The following is a 21246-nucleotide window of genomic DNA, read 5'->3' as shown; positions in this document are numbered from 1 at the left end:
GAGTAAACCTAAGGTGAGTTTTCAAATGGCAACATATTGGTGGGACTGGTAATAGTGAACAAGCAAAGGCCTAAGTGGTAGCTTTCGAGGAATACAGCTGATTTACCTTTCAGACTGGCTGGTGAGTCTCATGCAAGGCACCTGTGTGATGAAGGAGACCTGTATCATATGCTGTAATTGAATTTTCCAGCCATGGGCCCATGCCCTTCTGGAGTTTTGCTGGCTGAGGTGAGGGCTTAGAGGGATGAGCTTTTGCTGCCAAAAGCTGCTGTGAGGAAAGCTGGATGTGAGGCCTGCCCCTCCTTCCCTTCAGAGCTGCTTTAAGCTGGGCCTTTACCCCCTTTTCCTTGTGTTACCTCCCAGCTGTGTCTGCGCCTAGCTCCGAACTCGTACCCAGACCCAGATCCTGGCTGTACTCCTTGGCTCGGAGCTGCCTCGCCACCGGGAGCTCACAGGGTGCTCCCTGGGCTGTGTCTGCCCCTGGTCGCAGTCCCCAGCCCCGCTCCCGACCCTGACTCGCTGCCCCTCGGTGGGACCCCCGCTCCCACCGGCCTCCTCGCCCAGCTCAACCCCCTGCTGCCGCTGGCGGCCCTCGCTGCTCCCCGACACCTTGTCGCTGCAGACTGCATGCTGCTGGGCTCTCAGCTAACTCAACTTGCTTTGGGGCTTGCGAACAAACTACGTGGACTTCCATAATGATTGCTGTCCGAGGTCCAGCATCGCACACAGCCAACAACTGAAGTCAATTTCTTAGGTAATGGAGCACTTTTCCCAAATGGCCGAGTGAGACTGAAGGTAGATAGAGATAGACTGTGAAGTGGTTTGTTCAAACTACAGTTCACCTGCTGATAGAGTTTAATTTCTACCATCCTGCTGCTGTGTCTCTTCAGCTGTGAGAGCCAATGTACAGGATGAGAGAACAGTGGCTTTCTCCCCTGAAAATTTCATTTGTTTTGTTTTTTTTTGGGTTTTGCCATGGAGCTGGCATTTAATCACTAAGATGTGTCATGCTGCTAAGCTGCATGACAGCTTGATGTACCAAAGGATGCTCCCCTCTGAAAATGTAAACTATTTATGCTGTACATTTCTCTACCTAAGTATTTTCTCCAGTAATGGCTTTTTTTTTTTTTTCTCCAGCTAAATTACAAATAAGTGTCTGCATTGCACTTCTGGTATCAGTGAAGCTAAATAGCTCTTTTACTTTTATCTTACTCTATAATATAGTTTTCTTCTCTGTGATCATTATTTTAAAGCATGAAGGCAATAATATGTTTTCCCTGTGAAAAAAAAAAAAAAAAAAAAGATTTTTATATCACACTACCCAAGCTGTCACTTTCTGTTGCTCTTGGTGGCTTCTAACATAGCCCTTGAAGAGCCCAAATGGCTGCTTCATCTCCCAGCTGCGTGAGATGCAATTTCTGAAGTAGAATACGGAGGGTTATGGCCCAACAGGAACCTTCTGCTGCTGCGAGTCTGCAATTACAATCTTAGACTTCTCATTATAGCCCTCCTGTTATACTTTAATACCTTGTTATATTTTAATATCTCCATTTGGACCTACTGTAGACACTGTGTATCTTAATCTCATTTTCCCTGTCCCATATCTTCCACTTACTTGTTTTTTTGCTCTTTGTTGTTGTTGTTGTTTTGTTTTGGACAGCACTTTATTACAAGAGATTTCTCAGACTCTAGGTAGTTTTTGACCACCTGACCCTGTAAATTGTTTCCCAGCTGCCCATCGCTTACAAGAGGGCATTATTAGCCCTGGCTGGGGCAGGCTTTTCCTTTCTCTTGGTGCTCAATATCAAAAGGACATTTGGGGTATCAAGAGAAACCTGTCTCACATTTGGCAACTTCCAAACCTGCTCTGGATCGCAGGGCCCCCAAGGCTGTTTGGATGCAGTACTTTATTGGAACTCACTGCTTTTGAAGAAAAAATGTTCCTTGTATTTTTCAGAGCCGACAAGACATTTCAACCATGCTTGCTTGAAACGTTAGTTTTCAGGACCAACTTTCTCCTGGATTAGTGACCTTTTGTAAACTTCTGATTGTATATGTACTGTCTAGCATAAGCCAAGTCTCATGGCATTTTTGAAAGGACCACATTCTTTCCTTCTAAATATTCAAGTTAAGGAAACGTGTTGGATCTCTGATAAACTCTCGCTGTCAGTGAAGATGCAAATTAGAACTTGACCAGACTGAATTGTGCTTATTGGGATTTTGTTGCTGGCTTTTTATAGAGAGTAGGTTGACATTTTGTACAGATGGGAAATTTGGTTTTCTTTCTCCCACTTACTGTTCTCCTACACATGTACACACAGTCCCTCCTGTATAGAGTTGTCAGTTTTAGGAGGATCATATCACAATTACAAGGGGAGAGTTTTAAACACCAGTGTTTTACATTTATATGTTTATTCTGCACTCACAATCAACCAGGCACAGAGCTACGTCTGTAATTCGTTGTGACAGCAAACAATCCATTTGCATATGTAGGAACTTCATTTGTGGTACTAATTATCATACTGTCTTAGGGCAGAATTTTCAAAGGTATTTGCACACCTAATCTACTTATATGTTTTTGGAAACCTTGTTTGGCACCATTGTGTGACTTTAGCTGCCAAATCCCTTAAAAATAAAGAATTTGATATCAAGATGAATGGCTCTGCATTAGATTTGGAATGCAATATTAGAGATTGTACTAGAAAAAAAAACAAAAAAAGAGATAGAGACAGAGAGAGAAATTCTGGCTCATGCTGTATTTCTGACGTGGGTCTGGGTCTCTTCATTTCTAGTCCAAGTCAGTGATTTTTACCTGCGCATATACACACCTTTCTTTCACAGAAGTATTTTTTTGCATTTCTTATTTCCTTGTTTCTGTGTTAGATTTTATTTGCTTCAGACCTTCTGTTCCCTGTGATTATGTATTTCAGTTCAACTGCCTTATTAAGACAAGAAGCTGGAGAAAATCAACAGATGTTTATTATTTACATTTCAACAGCCGCAGCCAAACAGTGTCTGGATGTTAACACTTGATTGCACTGATGTGTAGTGATTAATGCTGTCCTAATTGTAGACAGCAATGCAAGCACAGAGAACTTAATGACTGATTTCTGACTTCCATGCTTGACCTGAAACCTGAACCCTTAAAATCTTCATCCAAATTTCATCAGAGGCACAAAATTTCCCATTAAAATCAATGGCAGTTGTGGCTGTCTCAGCCGTTGTAACTTGTCCACAAAGCCAAAAGGCAACAGATTTTACTTTTGCCTGGTATTGAAGGAAAAAAAAAAAAAAAAAGGAAACCTCTAATGATTAAAGTTATAAACCAAATAATTATAAATTTCAGTGCAGATATACTTTTTTTTGTTTTTATGGCATGTTAATTTTTCTGCATATCAGTCCAGCTTTCTGGATTTAACTCTGTGAGGAATTCACAGAAAATGAAAATGTTTAAAGAAATAGATATCATATTAATGCATCAGTTTGGTGTTTCACGATTCCATACTGTGGTTTCAGTCTCTGTTTTTGCTTTTTGATTGGAAAGCCAAGCCTCTTCTGTCAGGAGACTAATGGGTGCCCTTATTACACGTGAAGGTCGCTATTCATGGCTGTTAGCTAGTGGAATTATACCATCCAGCTAATACGAGAATTAACTTCTTTTCTGTTTGCAAAAGTATTTGTTTAATCACTGTATTTCTAGACAGTTCTTACAGGAAAGGAAAACTAATTGGGCATTATATCAGATCATCTCAGCTTATCAACTTTAATAGAAGTTTCACCTATTTAGGACAAAACTCAATTTTTGATACTTTTTATTTGTTTCAAATAAAGCTATGTTCTTACACCAAATAGGAGCAAACATGGAGATAATCTGTAGTGAGAAGCTGCCAACTGTTTAACTCTTCATGTGTTAAGACAGCTTTTATTTTTTAAGAAAATAATTTCCAATATTTGTTAATTGCTCTTTAGTATTTATTGTGTATGCTGCACAAATGGAAGGTTAGAGAAACTGACTATGAGATACAGAAAGAGATGATTATTTTTTATTTTTTTTTTAACCAGGAACAGGAGAACTCCAATGGATTTACATTTTCAAAATACTTTAGGGACTTCTTTAAACTCCTTAGGAAGTTTCATATATGTCATGTGACAGTTTTGAAAGATGAGAATTGTGGTGAAAGAACTTTACAATGAAAATGTGAACACTGCTCTCCTGGTGCTGAGAGCCTTAATAACTGAGAGCCATATGCTTGAAGTTAAAAATCTCGTAGTGCTTGCAGACTTGAGATCAAATATTGTTCTTGTATTTTGCTATGTGCTGGAACTCTAATTTGGGGTTGTAAGTAATGATCTATCTCCTGACTGAAAAGCTGCAGTGCTGACTGTAAGTTGTAATGGTTTACTCCAAAAACATGACGGCTCCCTCACTATAAAGCAGCAGATACCACCAGTCTGTGGAGTGAGAGGCTGAAAAGTTTGTAGAAAACACAGAAACCTGTCTGCACAGAGTACCTTCTGCCGAGTCCCTCGCATATCACAGGCATTTGCGCTGTAGGCAGTGTGTCTCGACATGTTGCATGCTGTACAGGTGGGTGTACGCATATTGTCTGTGTCATGATTATCACTCAATTGCCTGACTGGTGTTCCTGTCAAATAAGCAAACCTTTGCTCGTGACAGCCTGTTTTTTCACATGCAAGTGAAAAAATGTCAATGTCAATGTTTCCTTCAGTAATATTTTCAGTTTCACCTGAAACCTTCAAACCCTTGTCACTAATCTGCAGGCACAAAATGCCGCACCAAGCTCTCAAGCAGTAATCCCTGCAGCCGCACAAAGGCTCAGCGGTGCCACTGCCTGCAGAGTTTGACAGAAATTGCCAACAGTCACAGGGGGTTCTCAGCTGACATTTCTTAACTGTTATTTCTGTTGTATTCCAGCAGCGTCTAATTGTTCATTCAGAGCCTGGGCAGTTTCCACTGTCCGTCTTTGCATAATTGTTACACAGGACCAAGTATTCTTTGTCTGCACATTGCAGATCTCCAAGAAATGTGAGAAGTGGAAAGGTCCATGGCACCACAAACGGGTGCTCAGGTTATCTCCAAGTCTCCATGTCACTGAAACCTTACTCTCCCTCGCAGACCATGCCAAAGTTAGATTCGGGAGGAACATGTTAAAAAGGGAAATGCTTGAATGTGCAGAGCCTGGGTAGAACAGCCACTCAGAGTTTGGTGTTGTGTTCACACCTCCTCCATCATAATTCGGTGCTTATGTCTGCAGACATAATGTGTTTCACAAAAGAGAGCTGCTAACTGGCTAGCAATTATTTTGCACCAAACTTCCCTTCACCACTCTTCAACTAAAATAGTCTATCGGGTATCGCATCATCTTTGAACAAAGCCTTTGTTGCCTCATAAATTATCCGAAATGCTGGACAGCAGGACTGCTTTTGGCAGAGTTGTCCAACAGCCACTCTCACAAAACAACTGGAAGTACAGCTCCTCACATTAGTTCTCATTAGTACCGTTCATTTCATCTTTCTTAGCCCAAAGAACATATTTGGTTGCACATTTCACTCCTATTTGCAATAGGCTAAAATTTGCCTCAAATCTGTCCAACCTTTGCAGAAAAGAACATTTTGACAAGCGTGATCTTGGAGGATCTAATCTTTCTGTCAGTGATAAAATGTGGCTCTTGACACAAAATCCTTTCCTCCATGCAATTTTCTTGTAAGCTTTACCACTGATATTGTATACCTGGGAACGCTTGAAAAGCAGCTCGACCTTGTTGCGTTCAAGCTGTGCTTACTGGAGTTTGATGAAAATCTGCTTAGTGTTTCACGTATCCGCTTTAAAATTCTATCACACCGATCGGTTTTGGGGTTGTTCAGGGGCCCTGCCACTGTGAGCTGGAGCCTGGGTTCAGAGGTAGCTTCGTGTAAAGTCACAGCTTTGTATTGTGAAGCTACAGGGTGCGTGATGGATCTCGGGAGCTGCCTTTTATCATGCGCTGTGCTAAACTGTCAGAAAATTGACATCAAACTCATTCGGACATTTCTGGTTTCGGAGTATCTGGAATGCTCCTCTTTGAGTAGGGCGATGTGTTGGCTTGTACCACTTGCTCCTGCAGGAGCAGGACACCTCCTGCACACCCTTTGTTTGTGTAGGAAAAAAATCACCACTGAGAACATGAAGAGAGATTTTTAAGAGCACAGAGAATATCCACGCGGCAACCCATGAGAGGAAAGGACAACAAAGGCTTGTGAGTGCCCTGGGTGAGGTGGGGCCATGCACACAGGTTCTTATTTAGCAGCTGTCCTGCCCTGGCAAAGCTGTTTCTGAGGATGGAATGATGTGGCCTACGTCAGTGCTTTTGATCAAAGTAACTGCAGAATTTCTTGGGCCCAGGTAAAATGTAGTATAGCTGACTATATATCTTTTTGTTGTTGTTGTTGAAAAGAGCTTTCCAGAATCACTCTTTACAGCATTCTTTTGCTGACGTGCTGTCTCCTTGTCAGATGTCCCTGTTGATAGCAGCGGTAGCAAACAGGGAGCAACGATCACTTTACGTATGAAATTAACCCTTATGTTCAGGGGTAACGTGCTACACTGTGTGTTAACTCGATTTAAACCACTGAACTTCCTCAAGTGCACTTGATTTCTACTTGCAGAAGAAAATGTCTGGAAGGAAAGTCTGTAATTATAGGGGGTTCAGCCTTAGCGGCCTGGCGGCGTCCTGCCCCTTGTGCCCCCGGGGCAGAGGCGAAATTCCTGCACCGGGCTTCCCCTTACTCCTGTAACGCGGTGCCGAGCACGAGCCACCTGAACTGGGGACTAACTGCAGCCGGGAGAGGGCACCGCGTCCCCTCGGCCCCGGGGGGCCAGCACCCGAACACCTCCGGGCCCTGAGGGCTCTTCTCGGCCCCCGAGGGCTCCCCTGGCCCCACCGCCTCCCCTCAGGCGGCTGCCGCGGGGCGCAGCGGCCCCTGGCGGCCCGGGGCAGAGCCGCGGCTGTGACCGCCCGGCCGGGCACGGACTGGGGCCGTCTCTGGCCGCCTCCGCCCGTTTTTTATTCCGTGTCGGGCCGGCGGCACGGCGGGGGGACCTCACACAAGGCTCGCAACCGGGGGCACCTCCCCGGGTCCTCCAGCTCGTCAGGGGGCGCTGCGGCCGCCGCCCCCCTCCCCCGGCGCCTGCCCGCTGCCCCCTGCGGCCGTTCCGCTTCCGTGCGGGGCCGGGGCCGGGCCCGGGGCCGGGATGGAGCGGGATCTGCTCCGGCAGGCGCTCAACTACCACGGCCCCGCGCTGCTGTCGCTGCTCCGCGCCGAGCAGCACGACAACCCCGACTTCCGCGGCCTGCTGCCGCCGCCGGGGGCCGCCCCCGAGTCGCCCCGCGGGGGGGCGCCCCGCTCGCCGGCCGCATGGTGAGGGGGCCGGGGGGGTCCTGGGGGGGGGGGGGTCCCGGCGGGTCCCCAGGGGTTCCCCAGGGGGTCCCGGGTCGCCCTCAGCGCCTTCTCCTTCCCCGCAGGAGCGAGGTGACGGGCCTCGAGGCCGACATCCAGCGCTTCATCGCCCAGAAGGCCGACCTGCTCTTCGCGCAGTCCTGGCAGCCCAACGGCCCCATCGCCGAAAACATCGAGGAAGATGAAGGTGAGGGCCGGGGCTTAGGCGTTTGCTGGTGTGCCTTCTAGGCCAAGCTTAAACTTTTTGCTATAAACACACCGTATTTTAAAGTTGGCGTTTGGCTTTTTATTGTTATCATCAATTATTTGGTGTTCTCAGGTCGTGGCTCGGTCATTTTGTGACTGTGAACGTCTCGTGTGTTGCAGAGTGTTACGCTGTCATGCCTCCCCTGGAGCAGTTCATGGAGGTTCCCGGGGAGCTCCGGAGAGAATTATTTTTTCGAGACATCGAACGTGGCGACGTTGTGATTGGGAGGATTACCTCCATTCGTGAATTTGGCTTTTTCATGGTGTTGATGTGTCTGGGAAGTGGTTTCATACGGCAGATCGCAGACTTAGAAATCACTGTAAGATATGGCTTCGATTACTCTTTTATGGGTATGGGGTTGTGTCTTGCGTCTCATAACGGAGTGCTAGGAGTAAAGGCAAGCTGAGCTTTAAGATAGTGAATGCTAACAGAAGTTAAGGACAACTTGTGATGGTTTGCTCAGACAGCAAGCGCTTTCATTATGTCCCATACTCAAAATGTATTTCATGTGAGTTGGAAAGTTTATCATTTATGGATGCATAGATTTTGATTTGAACCAGGCCATACATTTAATTTGACATACGTTAAAGATTAAACTGATCTTCTTAATTTTGGGGAGGGAAAAAAAAAACTTTGATTTTGTTTAAATGCTTTTAATTAATTATCTGTTAAGCATGAGGAAAACTGGGCTAGTCTGTTGGCTCCAATGTTGTTATTACATGCTTTACTTCAGAGGGGTAAGCGTTTCTGTATTTAAAAACATCTGTATGCATGTATTACAAGATAACTTTACATGTTGAAAGGTTGTTCTGCAGGTGAGACTGTGGGTTGATGGCAAAAACATGGAAAGTTCAGTGATGCGGGCTGCTTGCTTCTATTCACACGATTCTTCCTCGGCTCTGTTGCAGGCTCTTTGTCCATTGCGAGATGTGCCTCCTCAAAGCAACCACGGAGATCCTTTATCTTATTATCAAGCTGGAGACATTATTCGAGGCAAGTAGCCACAAACAGTGTCAGGAATTTGTCTCATTTTTGAGACAGTTCTGCCATTTTATGTTAACTTATATTGTTTCTGTAGCTGCAGTCAAGGATGTTGATCGTTACCACGAGAAGATCACGGTATCACTTTACAGCTCAGCTCTTCCACCAAATCTCTCTAGTACAACGCTAGGAGTAATCACCTCTGATGACTTGCCTCTACATTATAAGTAAGAACATGCTATTCAGTTGTACTAACTAGATATGTTCAGTGTGTCTGAAGTGTCTTTGATGGGCTGGCCTTTAAACTTGTCAGGGTTGTTTCTGATTTAATTAGATACCTACGTACATTTTATTGTTATTTGCTATCACATACTTTTTTCTAGATGTGTTGGGTGTGGTTGGTTTTTCAAAATCTGTTCCAAAATTTAAGAAAAGTAAAAAGCACAATGAGTTTATGTTCTCTAAATGCAAAACTTCAGGTATCTGTCATTGTGGGACTGGGCTAACAACAATAAACAGTAAGTTTAAATAAATAAATAAATAAAAGGACTTGAGAGACTGACATATTAAACTCTTAAGATTTCCCTTAGTAAAAAGAAGGACACAACTGTCTGTGCAATTTTTGAAAGCTTTCGTATGTCCTAGAGATGCCTAGGTTGGTGCCAGAATAGGCTTCAAAAGCTGTCTTAGGCTGAAGGAAATAAGCATTGCTTAAGTGGTGTGAAAATTTATGCTAATGAAAAGGACTAAATGTAAATATAGAATTGAGTGTAGTGTCCATGAGGTTTTATGTACATTGGTGCTTTTTTTAAGGCGAAGCATGGAAGTTGCTAATTCAGCAGAGACATTTGAAGAGGTTTTGCATCGTTCCCGAGGATTTGATAATCCATCGTTAATTGAATATTTAACAGAAAAACTAGGAATAAGTGAATCAAATCCACCATCATTGATGAGAAGTCTTCAAATGTAAGTCATTTTTACATTATTTCTTTCCTATGGCTTTGTGAAGGTTATTCTAATCTATTGAAATAGGCTTGTGAGTGAAAGTCCTGAACCACTTGATGCTTTTCTGAAACTTCAACTTGCATGATTGCAGCTATTGTGTCCCTAAACGTTTTTAAAAGCATACTCCTCTGGAGTAATAAATTTACATTCTGTTTGTTCAAATAAATAAGACACCTTATCAAACATCATGTCTAATGTCAAGGTTTTATGAAGTTATTATTTAGATCTTGTCAACAACTTTGGATTGAAATGCAGGATGCTTAAGCTTTAATATGGCAGAAAACATAAGTTTATTCACAGTGTTTATTGGAGTAATAGGTCTGTCCTTTAAGTTAAGTGCTTATGCAATATATATATATATTTAGTGCTCATATATATGCAATGATTATTGTGGTCCTCCATATATTATGCCCCGAGGCAGGTGTGAATATGCTATATTTTTGTTAAATGTGCTGCAGCCATGCTGGTTCAATTCACCTCCTTAAAACAGGCTGGGAAAATCAGGTGTCAGAAATATGAAAGAACATGCCCAGTTGTGGGAGAGTGGTAACGCATCCATAATAAATAATGTTTCAGCTTAATTCAAATGCATTACATATTGTAAGATTAATTTTGTACGTTTACAAGTCAACTTGAGGGTTTCTTTTGTTTGTTTTAAAGGAAAAATATCGATGAAGAAGATTTTGCCCCAGCATTGAGGAAAAAGCAGTCTGCAGCTTGGGCCCTGAAATGGTATGTAGAACGCTATTTTCTTGTAAAGAGTTTATTGTAAGGTTAGACTAGGCTATGGCTTATATTTCTTGAAAGAAAATACACCTTGAACCATATGTTCCACAGCACACACATGCTGCGATGTAACCAAGAAGGCCTGCTTGAAAGTAACCCTGACCGCCTAGTGGGTACACGATAAATGTATTTTGAGAGTCAGCCTTCAAACTTTGTCACATTTAAGGGAGAATGTTTTTTAAAATAGCTGTAACATGCTCACCTATTGATGAGATCAGAGCAAGACTTGTGACCATACTGAGTACACAACTTGAATTTTTCTCAATTAGCTGTTGAATGACTAAATACAGCTTGTCTTGCCATTTCATCTCAAGCTGTATGCTTTAGCAAATGCTCTTGCTGCCTTTGAAAAATCAAATGCATTTCTCTGGCTGCATTTGGAACAGCAGCTGGGAATGGGTGCTATTGCTTTTATGATATGCGTTGTATTTGTGATACAGATCGGAGGATACAGAGGTAAGAGACTTTTTGTCCTAAGAGAGACATATTTTTCCCAAAAATGTCAATTTTTTTGTGGAAAATCTTCTCTTGAATCTACCAGTTATGAAAAAATGGGAATTTCTGGTTTCTATGTCAGCAAAGGCAGTGTTTCTTAAAAACAATAGGGTTTTGCAACTTTAATTAATTACAGAAAAGGCTAATCATAATGGTAAATCTAATCTTTAATGAGAAGAGTGTCTAGTGGAAGTTCTGAAATTCAATTTATATAATTTACCTTCCAATAACTTAATCTTTTTGGCAAATGCAGAATGCCCATATCACGTTAATCTGAAATGTTAGCCTTAAGTACGTTATAACAAGATAAAGTTTTGTTATTGCTTGTTTGGAACCCTAATTTGTGAGTTACTGAGAGTACACAATCTATAGGCTAACCATACATAGTATTTTTCTATTTATTTCCAGTGTGAAGGCTGGGGTTGATTATTTTAAGGTTGGGCGCCATGTGGAAGCCATGAATGAGTACAACAAGGCTTTGGAAATAGATCCACAGAACGTTGAAGCTTTGGTAGCCCGTGGAGCTCTGTAAGTCTGCTTGTTTCATTGTAAGTCTGCAGGTTTCTCACTTTATGAAAGACGAGCATCATTAAAATCCATGCAACTTTTGTGTCATTCTAGGTATGCAACAAAAGGAAGTCTGAACAAAGCCATAAGTGATTTTGAAATTGCATTAGAAAACTGTCCTACCCACAGGAATGCAAGAAAATACCTTTGTCAGACACTTGTGGAAAGAGGCGGGCAGTAAGTGTTGGGGTTGTGTTTTTGTTTGGCTGTTAACGGTTTTTCTTACAACATTCTTTAATACGATCCGACTTAGGGCACAGATTGCCATCTGGCCTTCCTGGTGTGTGTCTGTTGGAAATGCTCCTGCTTGTGCAGATGGTTTACACTTTCTACTCTGTCCTAGTTAAAATCCTTGCAAGATAGTTAAGATTTGATATCCTTTCCCTTGGTGAGTTAACCAGGTTTGTGTAAAGTTTTGTGAAATGTCTGAAGATATTCTATAAGAATATATATATATTACTATATATAAATCTGTACTGCAAGAAAGTGTAACAAAATTATGTTCTGTCACTCGTGTTCTGTTAAATATTTGTTAGCCACTGTAACACAAAATTTAGCTTCTGAATTTTCAGGGAATAGATTTCTTAAGAACTGTGTTAAGAAGATACATAGTATATTTGAAACTGTAGAATTTCAATTCCAGAATATTACTTCTAATGATGACTAGGAGACAAAAATGCATCAAATGCTATCTTATTTCTGTACTGAGATGGGCTAGGATGATAGGGTCTTGGAGGGATGCAGTGGCAGCGTTCTAGTGCAAGTAAGAAAGACTGTCCTAAAAAGAAACTGTCAAGTTCTGTCACTTAACTGTATATAAATTGTCATTTGAATGTTAGGTTGGAAGAGGAAGACAAACTACTGAATGCTGAAAGTTACTATAAAAAAGCCCTAAGCCTGGATGAGACTTTTCAGGAAGCAGAAGAGGCCTTAACGAAACTCCGTAAGCATATGCAGGTGATTCTTTACTTTCTCTTCATAATTCTGTTACAATAAATAACAAAAATCACATTAAATCTTTTGAACAGAGGGGCTTGAAGCTGATCGTTTGTCTTACTCTCTGCTTCCCTTCTCCACGATAATAAATCTTTTATAGTGAGCATTATGGCTGTACCTACCAGAAGAAAGGTACCTCTTGATGACTGCTGTTTTGAACAGGACAGTAAAGAAATGCCTAACAGTGGAGATGAGGAAAGAGGATAAAACCATTAGCCTTAGCTAAAGCATGGAGGAGAATATTCCATCACAAGAAGCATGATTATTAGTGTTAAATATTCTGTGAGTAGAAACATGCAAAGTACAAAACCCTTAGGCAAGTCAAAAAGCATTGCGTGCCCTCATACCAGCAGGATGCTTCGCGTTTGGAAAAAGATAGAGTAACACCTGCCAAAGCTAACTCACAGAAAGATTGCAAGAGGGGAAACTAGTAGGTGATTTAAAGGAATACAGCAGGGCTGGAGGGCAGACAGTTTTGAATATATTAGCTTTCTTTTCTGGTGTCTTTTTTCTTTCTTCCCTTGCACACAGCATGTTTCCCAGGTGAGCCCTGGTGAGTCTCTGTGCTAATCTGTGTTGTCCTTTTTTTCCTTTTTCCTTTTATTTACCTCTTTTACTTGTATTGTCTTCCAGAGAGGATCAGCTTAAGATATAGCAATGAGGAACAGGCTTGTTGTGTTCTGTGCTTCTGCATATAAGGAAGTAAAGAGACTGAGGTAGATGCCTTACCTGATGCTTCTTCAGTTGGTGGAGCCATAATGCTGACAGATCATGTTGAAAGAAGGGAAAGAGGAGCTATGACAAGCTTTTTGATAAAAACTGACTGAACTATAGATAAACTGTTCTATGGTATTTGAGCACTATCCACATTTGGTTGCTTTAGAAAGATCCTGAAGTCTTTTCTAAAATGATGAAGAACATTTTCAGCAAGTAGTGATATTTTACCCTCCTTCAGAATTTTTCTGATATTCTCATTGATGCAGCAGATAAACACGATGCTAGCTTTTGTTCATTGGTTTGCATAGCCTTTTGTTCAATTAAGGATTTCCTTTAATCTGTCTGTTATGGCAAGTGCTAAGTTTTGAAAACTATCATCTGGCTTTCCGCTTATTCTGAATAGAGCTACTATTTAGGACTGTAGATTGCAGAAATCTGATCTTTAAGAGACCTTTAATAGTGTGTCTTTGAGGATTGTTCAGCCGATAATCAGACACTGTTGCATTTGTATGTATTTTAATATGTACGTCTGATAATATCACGGTTGTGCTAGAATGGCTGAAACAACACAAAAGTGAGTTTTCCTGTAATACTGATTATGTGTTTTTCTTCGATGCATTTTCTTCTGAATTGGACCGTTGCTGCTGTATCTGACATCTGGTGCTGCTCATCACCAACAAACCCTTGGAACATGATTTCTTACGTAAACTATGCGTCAAACTGGTTTGTGAAATTGTTACAAAATGGTTTGTATGCAAACATGGCCAACTTGAACACATTTTACAATGGGCTCTGCCATATTTTACTTGTAAACTACAATAACAATACTTTCCCTCAAATCTTTTTTCCTTTCCTCCTCTTTTCCCCATATTGCTAACGTTGTGGTTTTCCTGCATACACTATCTATACCTTTTGGGGTATATGCTTCACGGTGTGCTGGATCACGGGTACCACTGCAATGGCTGGCCAAATATATTTTTAATGGATAAAAACTGCAATATGGTCATTAACATAAACCTGATTATCACAACGGCCAATGCCAAACTTCTGAACAATATTAATTCTTGATCTGGGAATCCTGGTAAAACATCCTCGCTGTAATTATACATTTGGATGGGGCTGGGGACATGGGAAAAATACCTGCGTTAACACTTTCAATATAATTTTTTTTTATGATGTTTGGGTTCAAAAAAGAAATCTTTGGAAATGAGGGAGAAGCAAGCTGCAAAAGAAGAGAGACAGAAAGAAAAGAGAATAGAAACAAGTGCAGAAAAATTGCGTAAGCTTTTAAAAGAAGAAAAAAGGTAACCTTGTTGTATTCAGTATACTGATTCTTGAGCCTATTAAGCCAGCATGTGAGCTTTTTTCATTTAAAAAAAAAAGCACTGCAAACCAGTAAGTTATGAGCTGTTAAGGGGGCCATTTAAGTACTAGAATTTGTGATAGTTAAAGCACAAGTCAGGTAGCAGGTACAGACAAAGGATGATGCATAAAGATAAAGCAACACAATTCCATGGTTGTGTCCCAGTCACTTTCTTTTAACCTGGGCTGATGGTAAAATAAGCTCTAACATTAGCAGTTACTAAATTTTGCTATTAAGTCCTTATCTGCAATCTTAACTGTGTTACTGTCCCTGCATTAACCACTGAAAAGGCCTTAAGATGCCTTTCATAATACATTGTTCAGTGGATTCAATCTTAATTGTCCTGGTTAAGAAATGACATTTGAAATTGTCTTGCCAGGTCAGGCCCAATTTCCATTCATACTCTGCGGTCCAATCTCAGCCATACTATGGGAAGTACAGATTTACTTTCTACTTACAATTTTTGCCTGATTCTAAAGATTATCTCACAGGCTAATTACATTTTCAGGTTGAAGAAGAAAAGGAAAAGATCAACTTCCTCCTCTTCCTCCTCCTCTTCGTCCTCAAGTGACTCTTCGTCAGACATACCAATTTCTTCTTCCTCCTCTTCCTCTGATCACAAGAAACACAAGAAAAAGCATCGGCATAGATCAGAGTCTTCCCGTAGTTCCAAAAAACGCTCTTCTGGAGCTTCTTCACATTACAAAGATCAGGTTAGGAAAGAGGAGTGGTATTCACCTCCGGCTGATACCTCTGCCTCTTTCCTGAACCAAAGTTTTGAAATGGAAAAACTGCTGGAAAGGCAGGACAGCTTAGCGTGTCCAAAAACAGAGGTAAGAGAGAAAGACAGACACTGTTCTCTGTCGAGGACTTCAGGTGATGATGAAGACACTTTTGGAGGTAGGTCTGAAGATTCAAGAGATTCTTACAGTAGTTCCAGAACTCAGGCAAGTAGTAGCAAAAGTGAAAAATATCATAAAACGGACAGATTTTTCTCCAGTAGGAGGGGATATTCAGGTTCCTATTATAAGTCAGATGATAAAACCAGGACGCATTATTTTAGGAAGTCAGAAAGAGACATAGAGGGGAGAAGAGAACAGTTTAAAAAGCATGGCTCAGATCAAGACAGGTATTACATGTCTCCATCAGGGTCCGACTATTCTGGCAAGTCAATGGGGAAGTACAGATCATATTCTAGCACTTACTTTCACGAAGGTGATAAAAGTTACGGTAGTGATAGGCATGCATTAAGCCAGCATAGAAGTGAAAGTGGGTATAAGAGTAGGGAAAGGAGTCACGAAGAGTCTAATAAAACAGAGGAACCCAACAAGGAAACTTTAAATGGTGCAGAACAAACAGAAAGTGGTGTTAAAAGAAACCTGCCCCAGAACTTAGTTAACATATTCAATCAAATTGCTGAATTTGAGAGGGAAAAAGGAAGTAAGCAGAAGAAACAAAGTACATAAAATGATTTTCTGCTGGATGTAGTTAAATTAATTTTTATATTTCTCTTGAGGAAAAACAAATGCTCTTGAAATACATATGAAAAGCGACAAGCAGAATTTGTTTCATCTTGCAGAATGTCAGGCTTCTTAAGGTAAAGATTGTGTGGTAGAAAGACGTGCAAGGATATCTTACGTAAAATATCAGTTATTATTTAAAATCAAGGTTTCCTGTGCTCTTAACTTAGGATGTTCCTGTACAATATTCTTTGTGTAATGGGGTGAAATTGTTTGATTCTCTTGGAGTGTAGTTAGTTGTGTAACTTACATCAAATATGCACTTTAAAGCAGGTATTTCTCTTTTTTTTTTTTCCCCCTTCTTCCCCTGGGGTACAATTGACTGTTAACTATTTTTGTATCAAACTTTAACTTCCAGGTATTGAAGGGGAATAAGTAAATGACACTCATATTCCATCAATGTATATAGCTCATTTCATCATTAAATTTTCTTAATTTTGTGTCTTGGTTTTGTTTATGTTGCTGGGATGTTTGATGCTGGTGCACTGGTTATATATGCTGCGTAAGTGAACTGAGCCCCCCATCACCTGTGAGAAAGCACATGTATTATATTATTTAAGCACATCAAACACATTCCCTGTTGTTAAAAAAAAACAAAAACAAAACCCCTGAAGTAACAGCTAACATCTATACAATACCCATCTCAAAGTTTTCAGAATAATTCCTAATATGCCAGTTGCCAAAAGGGTACTGTGTAATTTTGCAAAGTAGTACAGTTTTACTGACTTTAATTTTATATTGTCATCATCTTTTGTTTAAGATATGATCTGAAATGACCATTTGTTTAAAAGTCAAGGTTGACATGGAACCAAAGTGTAAATACTACTACCCAGGTTTTTGCAAGTGCTCAGTATCGCTGTTAAGGAGGGAAAATACTTAAAAACTAAGATCTTTGTTACGAGGGTTAATCTTGTTGCTTCTTTTACATCATTACGGCCCCTACTCTAGCTTTTGCAAGTACAGAATAAGCATACTGTGGTCAGCTGACTACTTGGGAGTACCTTACCTGTTTAAGCTTTGAGGCAGCAGTAATTTTACTAAAATTAAGGGTAGTTAACTATGTCAAAAACATTTTCATTAAGAATGTGAATGAAGGGTTTCTGAAGGGTTTTGCAGATCTTTTGTTATCCAACAGCAAAAGAATAAAGTAATTTAAAGATTAATTTATTATGTAAAACATATGTTTAAACTAAATAATATATTGCATACTTTAGATGGAAGTTAAAACGTGTTTCAGATAGAAGTGCTACGACTGCTAGTAGACCTGTATCAATTAAGCTGCAACTTAACCAATTTAGAAGCCTTAAATAGTGTAAAGCCTTCACTGTCACCTTCAGAAGATTACTTAGGACTTCTTTCTTGGTTTTAACTGTCAGAGTTGCTAGTTCTGCTGGATGGCTGTGAACTGGAAGCAGCTGCTTCTGCAGGGGTGTTGAGAGAGAGGCTCAGGTCTATGACTTTGAGCAATGAAGTTTGACTGGAGCCTGAACTTGTGCTTCTGGAGGATCTGAAAGACAAAAATTGACTCATGAGTATACAGAAACATTATTTTAAAACTGGGCGTGAAGCTTCTAAATGGTGGCTTAAACTAAAGCCACCCAGCACCAGTGTTTGTTCTAGGCAAATCCGCTACAAAAATCTTTGTAGTCATTGCCATGGTTTAAGTAACCTGGGGGAATGTTGTTAGATCACAGCTGATTCAGTATGTTTCAAGTAGTACTGTTAGTCAAATGTATGATGAACAGAGGAAAAAGGTATCAATAAAGTAGTGTGTATATATATATATCTTCCCTAATTAAATAGGAAAGGGCGTTCACAAAATTAAGTGCAAAGTTTGGCTGGAAGTCAAACTTGTGCGTTCATAATGTAAAACCCTTTTAAAATGAGAGGACAACATAATTCTTTTGTAGTTACTGTTTTATTTTAAACTGTGACGGATACTGAAGAAAACTTAATTGTGTGCTAAACAAACAAAAAAAAACAACTAGTAGACTTAAAGGAGGGAGAGTATAGGTAGAAACATTTTAATAGTGTTCAGTAAGCAGAGGCAAGAGTGAGGAATGCTATCATGTAAGGAATAGTTTTGTTCATCTAAGCTTTAAATTAAAATCAAAACCAAATGGCTATTTGTGTCATGTCCATCCCTCCCCCCCCCCCCCCCCCCCCCCAAAAAAAAAAAAAAAAACCAACAAAACACTGCTAGCACTTACCTGCTAGAAGCTAGTGAGCTTTGTAAGCTTTGGGTGGATGGTGATCGGGAACTTTGACTACCACCAACAGAAGCAACTGCAGGCAGCTCTAAATTGAACTAGAAAATTTGAGGGGAAAAAAGTTAAAAATGGTTGTATGATGGACTGGGCATATCAGGAGAGTTTATAGTATTTTGTATCTGAAGGTACATTGAAAGCAGATGAGCACTTTTTTTGCTGTTTTCCAGTAAGTATACTTTATCATTGAATTAAGGATTTGCCCTTGAAAGACACTTTATCAGTAGACTTCAGTTATCAGTCAAAATTTTGGTGGCAGTTAACCAGAAAGCTCACCTGGTGAAAGTACTTTTGAAAGGATGTAGTTAAATCAGGATTTGCTTCTAGAACATCAGCTAACACTTTGTTGATGGTTTTGTTGAAGTTTTTCAAGGCACGAAGATCGATGTCTCTTTCTTCCTGTGTTTCTGTTTTAGTTTTCTTTAGAGATTGAATTTCTCTGGATAGCCTGGAACACTTTTAACATAAATAAGTTTAAAACATGCTATGAAAATGCAGCACTCTTAAAGAAACCTGCTGAGTTTAAATTCTGTGGTTTTAACTATACTGCTGTTTATCACTATAAAGTTAGAAATCATCATTAATCAACATACAGACCTGTTTTATAACCCTTTCTAGTTTTGGCTTCTGTTCTTCTACGTCTTTGTTCAGCTGTAATATAACGGCTTGTTTTTCCTTCTTTTGCTCTTGGAATAAGGCCTCCTGCTTCAGTAGTATATCCAAATTTTTTTCCATGCTCTGTAAATTCATTTGAATAGTTGTTTTTAATTTATAAAATAGTTCTGATATCGTTCAGTTTTTATATTACTTAGGAGCAATAACAGATCCTCTTGACAATTTGTTTATAAGTGTAGCTCAAGCAATTAGTATTAACGATAACACGACTATGCCTGTCAGACTGTTCAATGGATAAATACCTGGATAAAGAGCACTAAGCTATTTCAATACATTAACACTGACTTTAAAGGTACTAATAATGAAATTACAGGTACGTGTTTCCAGATGTAGCTGTGAGCTGTGTCTACAAAGGATCTATGTGGCATAGTACTGAACATTGCAGTGCCTAACTTTCCAGTGCGACCTATCCTAAGAAAAATGTTATTCATTTGTTTCTTGTGAGAAGATTGCCTACTTTTGACTAGTGTGAATAAAATCAGCTCTATAAGGGTGGCTCTGTTTTTTTAAATAAATAATAAGGTAGGAAAGGGGATGTTTTAAACACCTCATTATTCCCTAGGGCTTATTCCCTGCTGAGGATAGGTGTCCCTCTTCTTCAATCTCAGGGATGTTATTTCTTAAGTAAGGTCTATGTCCTGTGGTAGAATGATCAAAAAGAATGTTTGCTGACCTGTGTGTAGCAATCCAGGGCCTAGAATAATCATGTAGGATATATATTAAAGTTAATTGTTGTTATTTCATAAGGGCCAAGTGTGCTTTTTGATTACAAGGGGAGCCAAGAATGAGTCCCTGATGTGGAGACTGAACGCAGGTTATCCCTTTTCTGCATTTAGTGCTCAACCTGCTGAGAGTCACCTTGCTTTCTCTTTTTTGGTAAACCATAATACTGTGTACACAAACTGGAACATCCTTAATACTAAATTAAAAAAAAATGCTAGGGAAGACCGTATGTGTAGATTTCAAATAATGCAGTACTGGACAGGATGATACAGTACACTACACAAAAATACAACTGCTTTCTTGGATGCCACATGGAACATCTGCCATTGTGAACGTGGGATTTCAAAACTTCAAGGTGTACCTGACTAAACAGCCTGGAGTTTCATTGTGACGTGAGGAAATTCAGATAAACACTTAAATGATTTTTGAAAAGAGATGTAGAGCCTTCTAAAAAAAAAAAATGTATCCATTGATACAAACTATATGATGTAAAAGAGAATGCGGAAAATATTGTTCCAGAATGTTCTATGCTTTCAATGAGACGGTTTGTGGCAACATCCTTCAGCCTTGTCTAACTGGGACTTTTGCTTGTATTTTACCTGGAGGTTTTCCTGAAGTTCCTTGATCTGTCTTCGTTTATATCTGTATTTTTCATCAGCAGCCCTTTTCTCCTCTTCTAGTTTCAATTTTTCTTCATACTCCTCACCTGTGATTCCAACAAAGAGGCAGAGTTGACACTGAGCAAGTACTGTATACAACTCAATTTTCATTTTAAAATAAGTTGCACTTTAAAGTAACTGCATCACGGAGTGTTACTGTATTACTGTTACAGTATGTTCCAAATCACTGCGGAAAAAGTAACTGGCTTCATGAAAGATAATGACTTTAAAGCCAGTTTCCAGGAGCCAAAAAAAAGCACAGAAGTTGCCTTTGCCACTGTTTTCTAGCCTTACATTTATGTAGTTGCTCATGGTGATGCTTTTTATAAGCTAAATAAAGTTCCACTGAAGGAGAGCAAGCAACAGATGAAGATATTTTGCAGAATTTTGAGAGAGTTCCATCATCCAAACATTTGTAGCTAGGTAGTCTATTTAATTTTAAATTGCTAACACTACCTGAAAACAGTGCAGTTTCTCTTGTTTTTCCTCATCACCTCCCCAGGTTACTTCTTTTTCCCTCCTCTTCCATGCAAAAATCAGGTATAACTGTGGCTAGTGTGTCAGCATCACTGGAGCGCACGTAACGCTGGCTGTTAACGCTGTTACTGGCTGTAACAGCTGCCACTGGAAGCAGCCTGCTTGCCCTGTGTTGTGATCAAGCTAGCTCGGTCTACACCAAAAGCTGACCAAGCACAGCTTGTTCTGCTTCCAGAATTTGAATTAGTAGTGTGAGATGCAGTACTGCAGAGAAAGTTGTGCTTTTTGTACTGTGCAGTATTATACACCA

At 40.2% G+C, this 21246-nt stretch overlaps 2 protein-coding genes across 2 annotated transcripts in view; one reads left to right on the top strand and one right to left on the bottom strand.

Moving 5' to 3' along the window:
* Window positions 1-7206: 7206 nt before the first annotated feature.
* Window positions 7207-18290, top strand: TTC14 (tetratricopeptide repeat domain 14). The gene is made up of 12 exons (XM_048059462.2): window positions 7207-7419; window positions 7524-7645; window positions 7825-8024; window positions 8614-8698; window positions 8784-8913; window positions 9500-9652; window positions 10352-10423; window positions 11381-11500; window positions 11594-11716; window positions 12379-12496; window positions 14447-14556; window positions 15124-18290. Exons 1-12 carry the CDS (start codon window positions 7253-7255, stop codon window positions 16079-16081), a joined length of 2358 nt encoding a protein of 785 aa, XP_047915419.2. The 5' UTR covers window positions 7207-7252; the 3' UTR covers window positions 16082-18290.
* Window positions 16369-21246, bottom strand: part of CCDC39 (coiled-coil domain 39 molecular ruler complex subunit) — a 21705-nt gene continuing 16827 nt past the window's right edge. Inside the window, exons 16-21 of the mRNA XM_013174802.3 lie at window positions 20400-20506; window positions 19000-19140; window positions 18679-18858; window positions 18346-18443; window positions 17467-17642; window positions 16369-16662 (exon numbers count right to left, since the gene is read on the bottom strand). Of these exons, the coding sequence (XP_013030256.3) occupies window positions 17501-17642; window positions 18346-18443; window positions 18679-18858; window positions 19000-19140; window positions 20400-20506 (668 nt within the window). The 3' untranslated portion in view covers window positions 16369-16662; window positions 17467-17500. The remainder of the gene's footprint in view (window positions 16663-17466; window positions 17643-18345; window positions 18444-18678; window positions 18859-18999; window positions 19141-20399; window positions 20507-21246) is intronic.

Source organism: Anser cygnoides, chromosome 9 (assembly GCF_040182565.1).
Source record: "Anser cygnoides isolate HZ-2024a breed goose chromosome 9, Taihu_goose_T2T_genome, whole genome shotgun sequence".
NCBI lineage: Eukaryota > Metazoa > Chordata > Aves > Anseriformes > Anatidae > Anser > Anser cygnoides.
Note: the sequence above shows the minus strand (reverse complement) of the source record. Positions and strands in the feature narration are given on the sequence as shown.

What these genes read in the sequence shown, in the direction of transcription:
- TTC14 (XM_048059462.2), top strand. Translation starts at nt 7,253, where the DNA reads ATGGAGCGGGATCTGCTCCGGCAGGCGCTCAACTACCACGGCCCCGCG. An exon ending in TTGATGAGAAGTCTTCAAAT is followed by an intron (nt 9,653 to 10,351) that starts GTAAGTCATTTT and finishes TTTGTTTTAAAG; the next exon opens with GAAAAATATCGATGAAGAAG. An exon ending in CTTTTAAAAGAAGAAAAAAG is followed by an intron (nt 14,557 to 15,123) that starts GTAACCTTGTTG and finishes TTACATTTTCAG; the next exon opens with GTTGAAGAAGAAAAGGAAAA.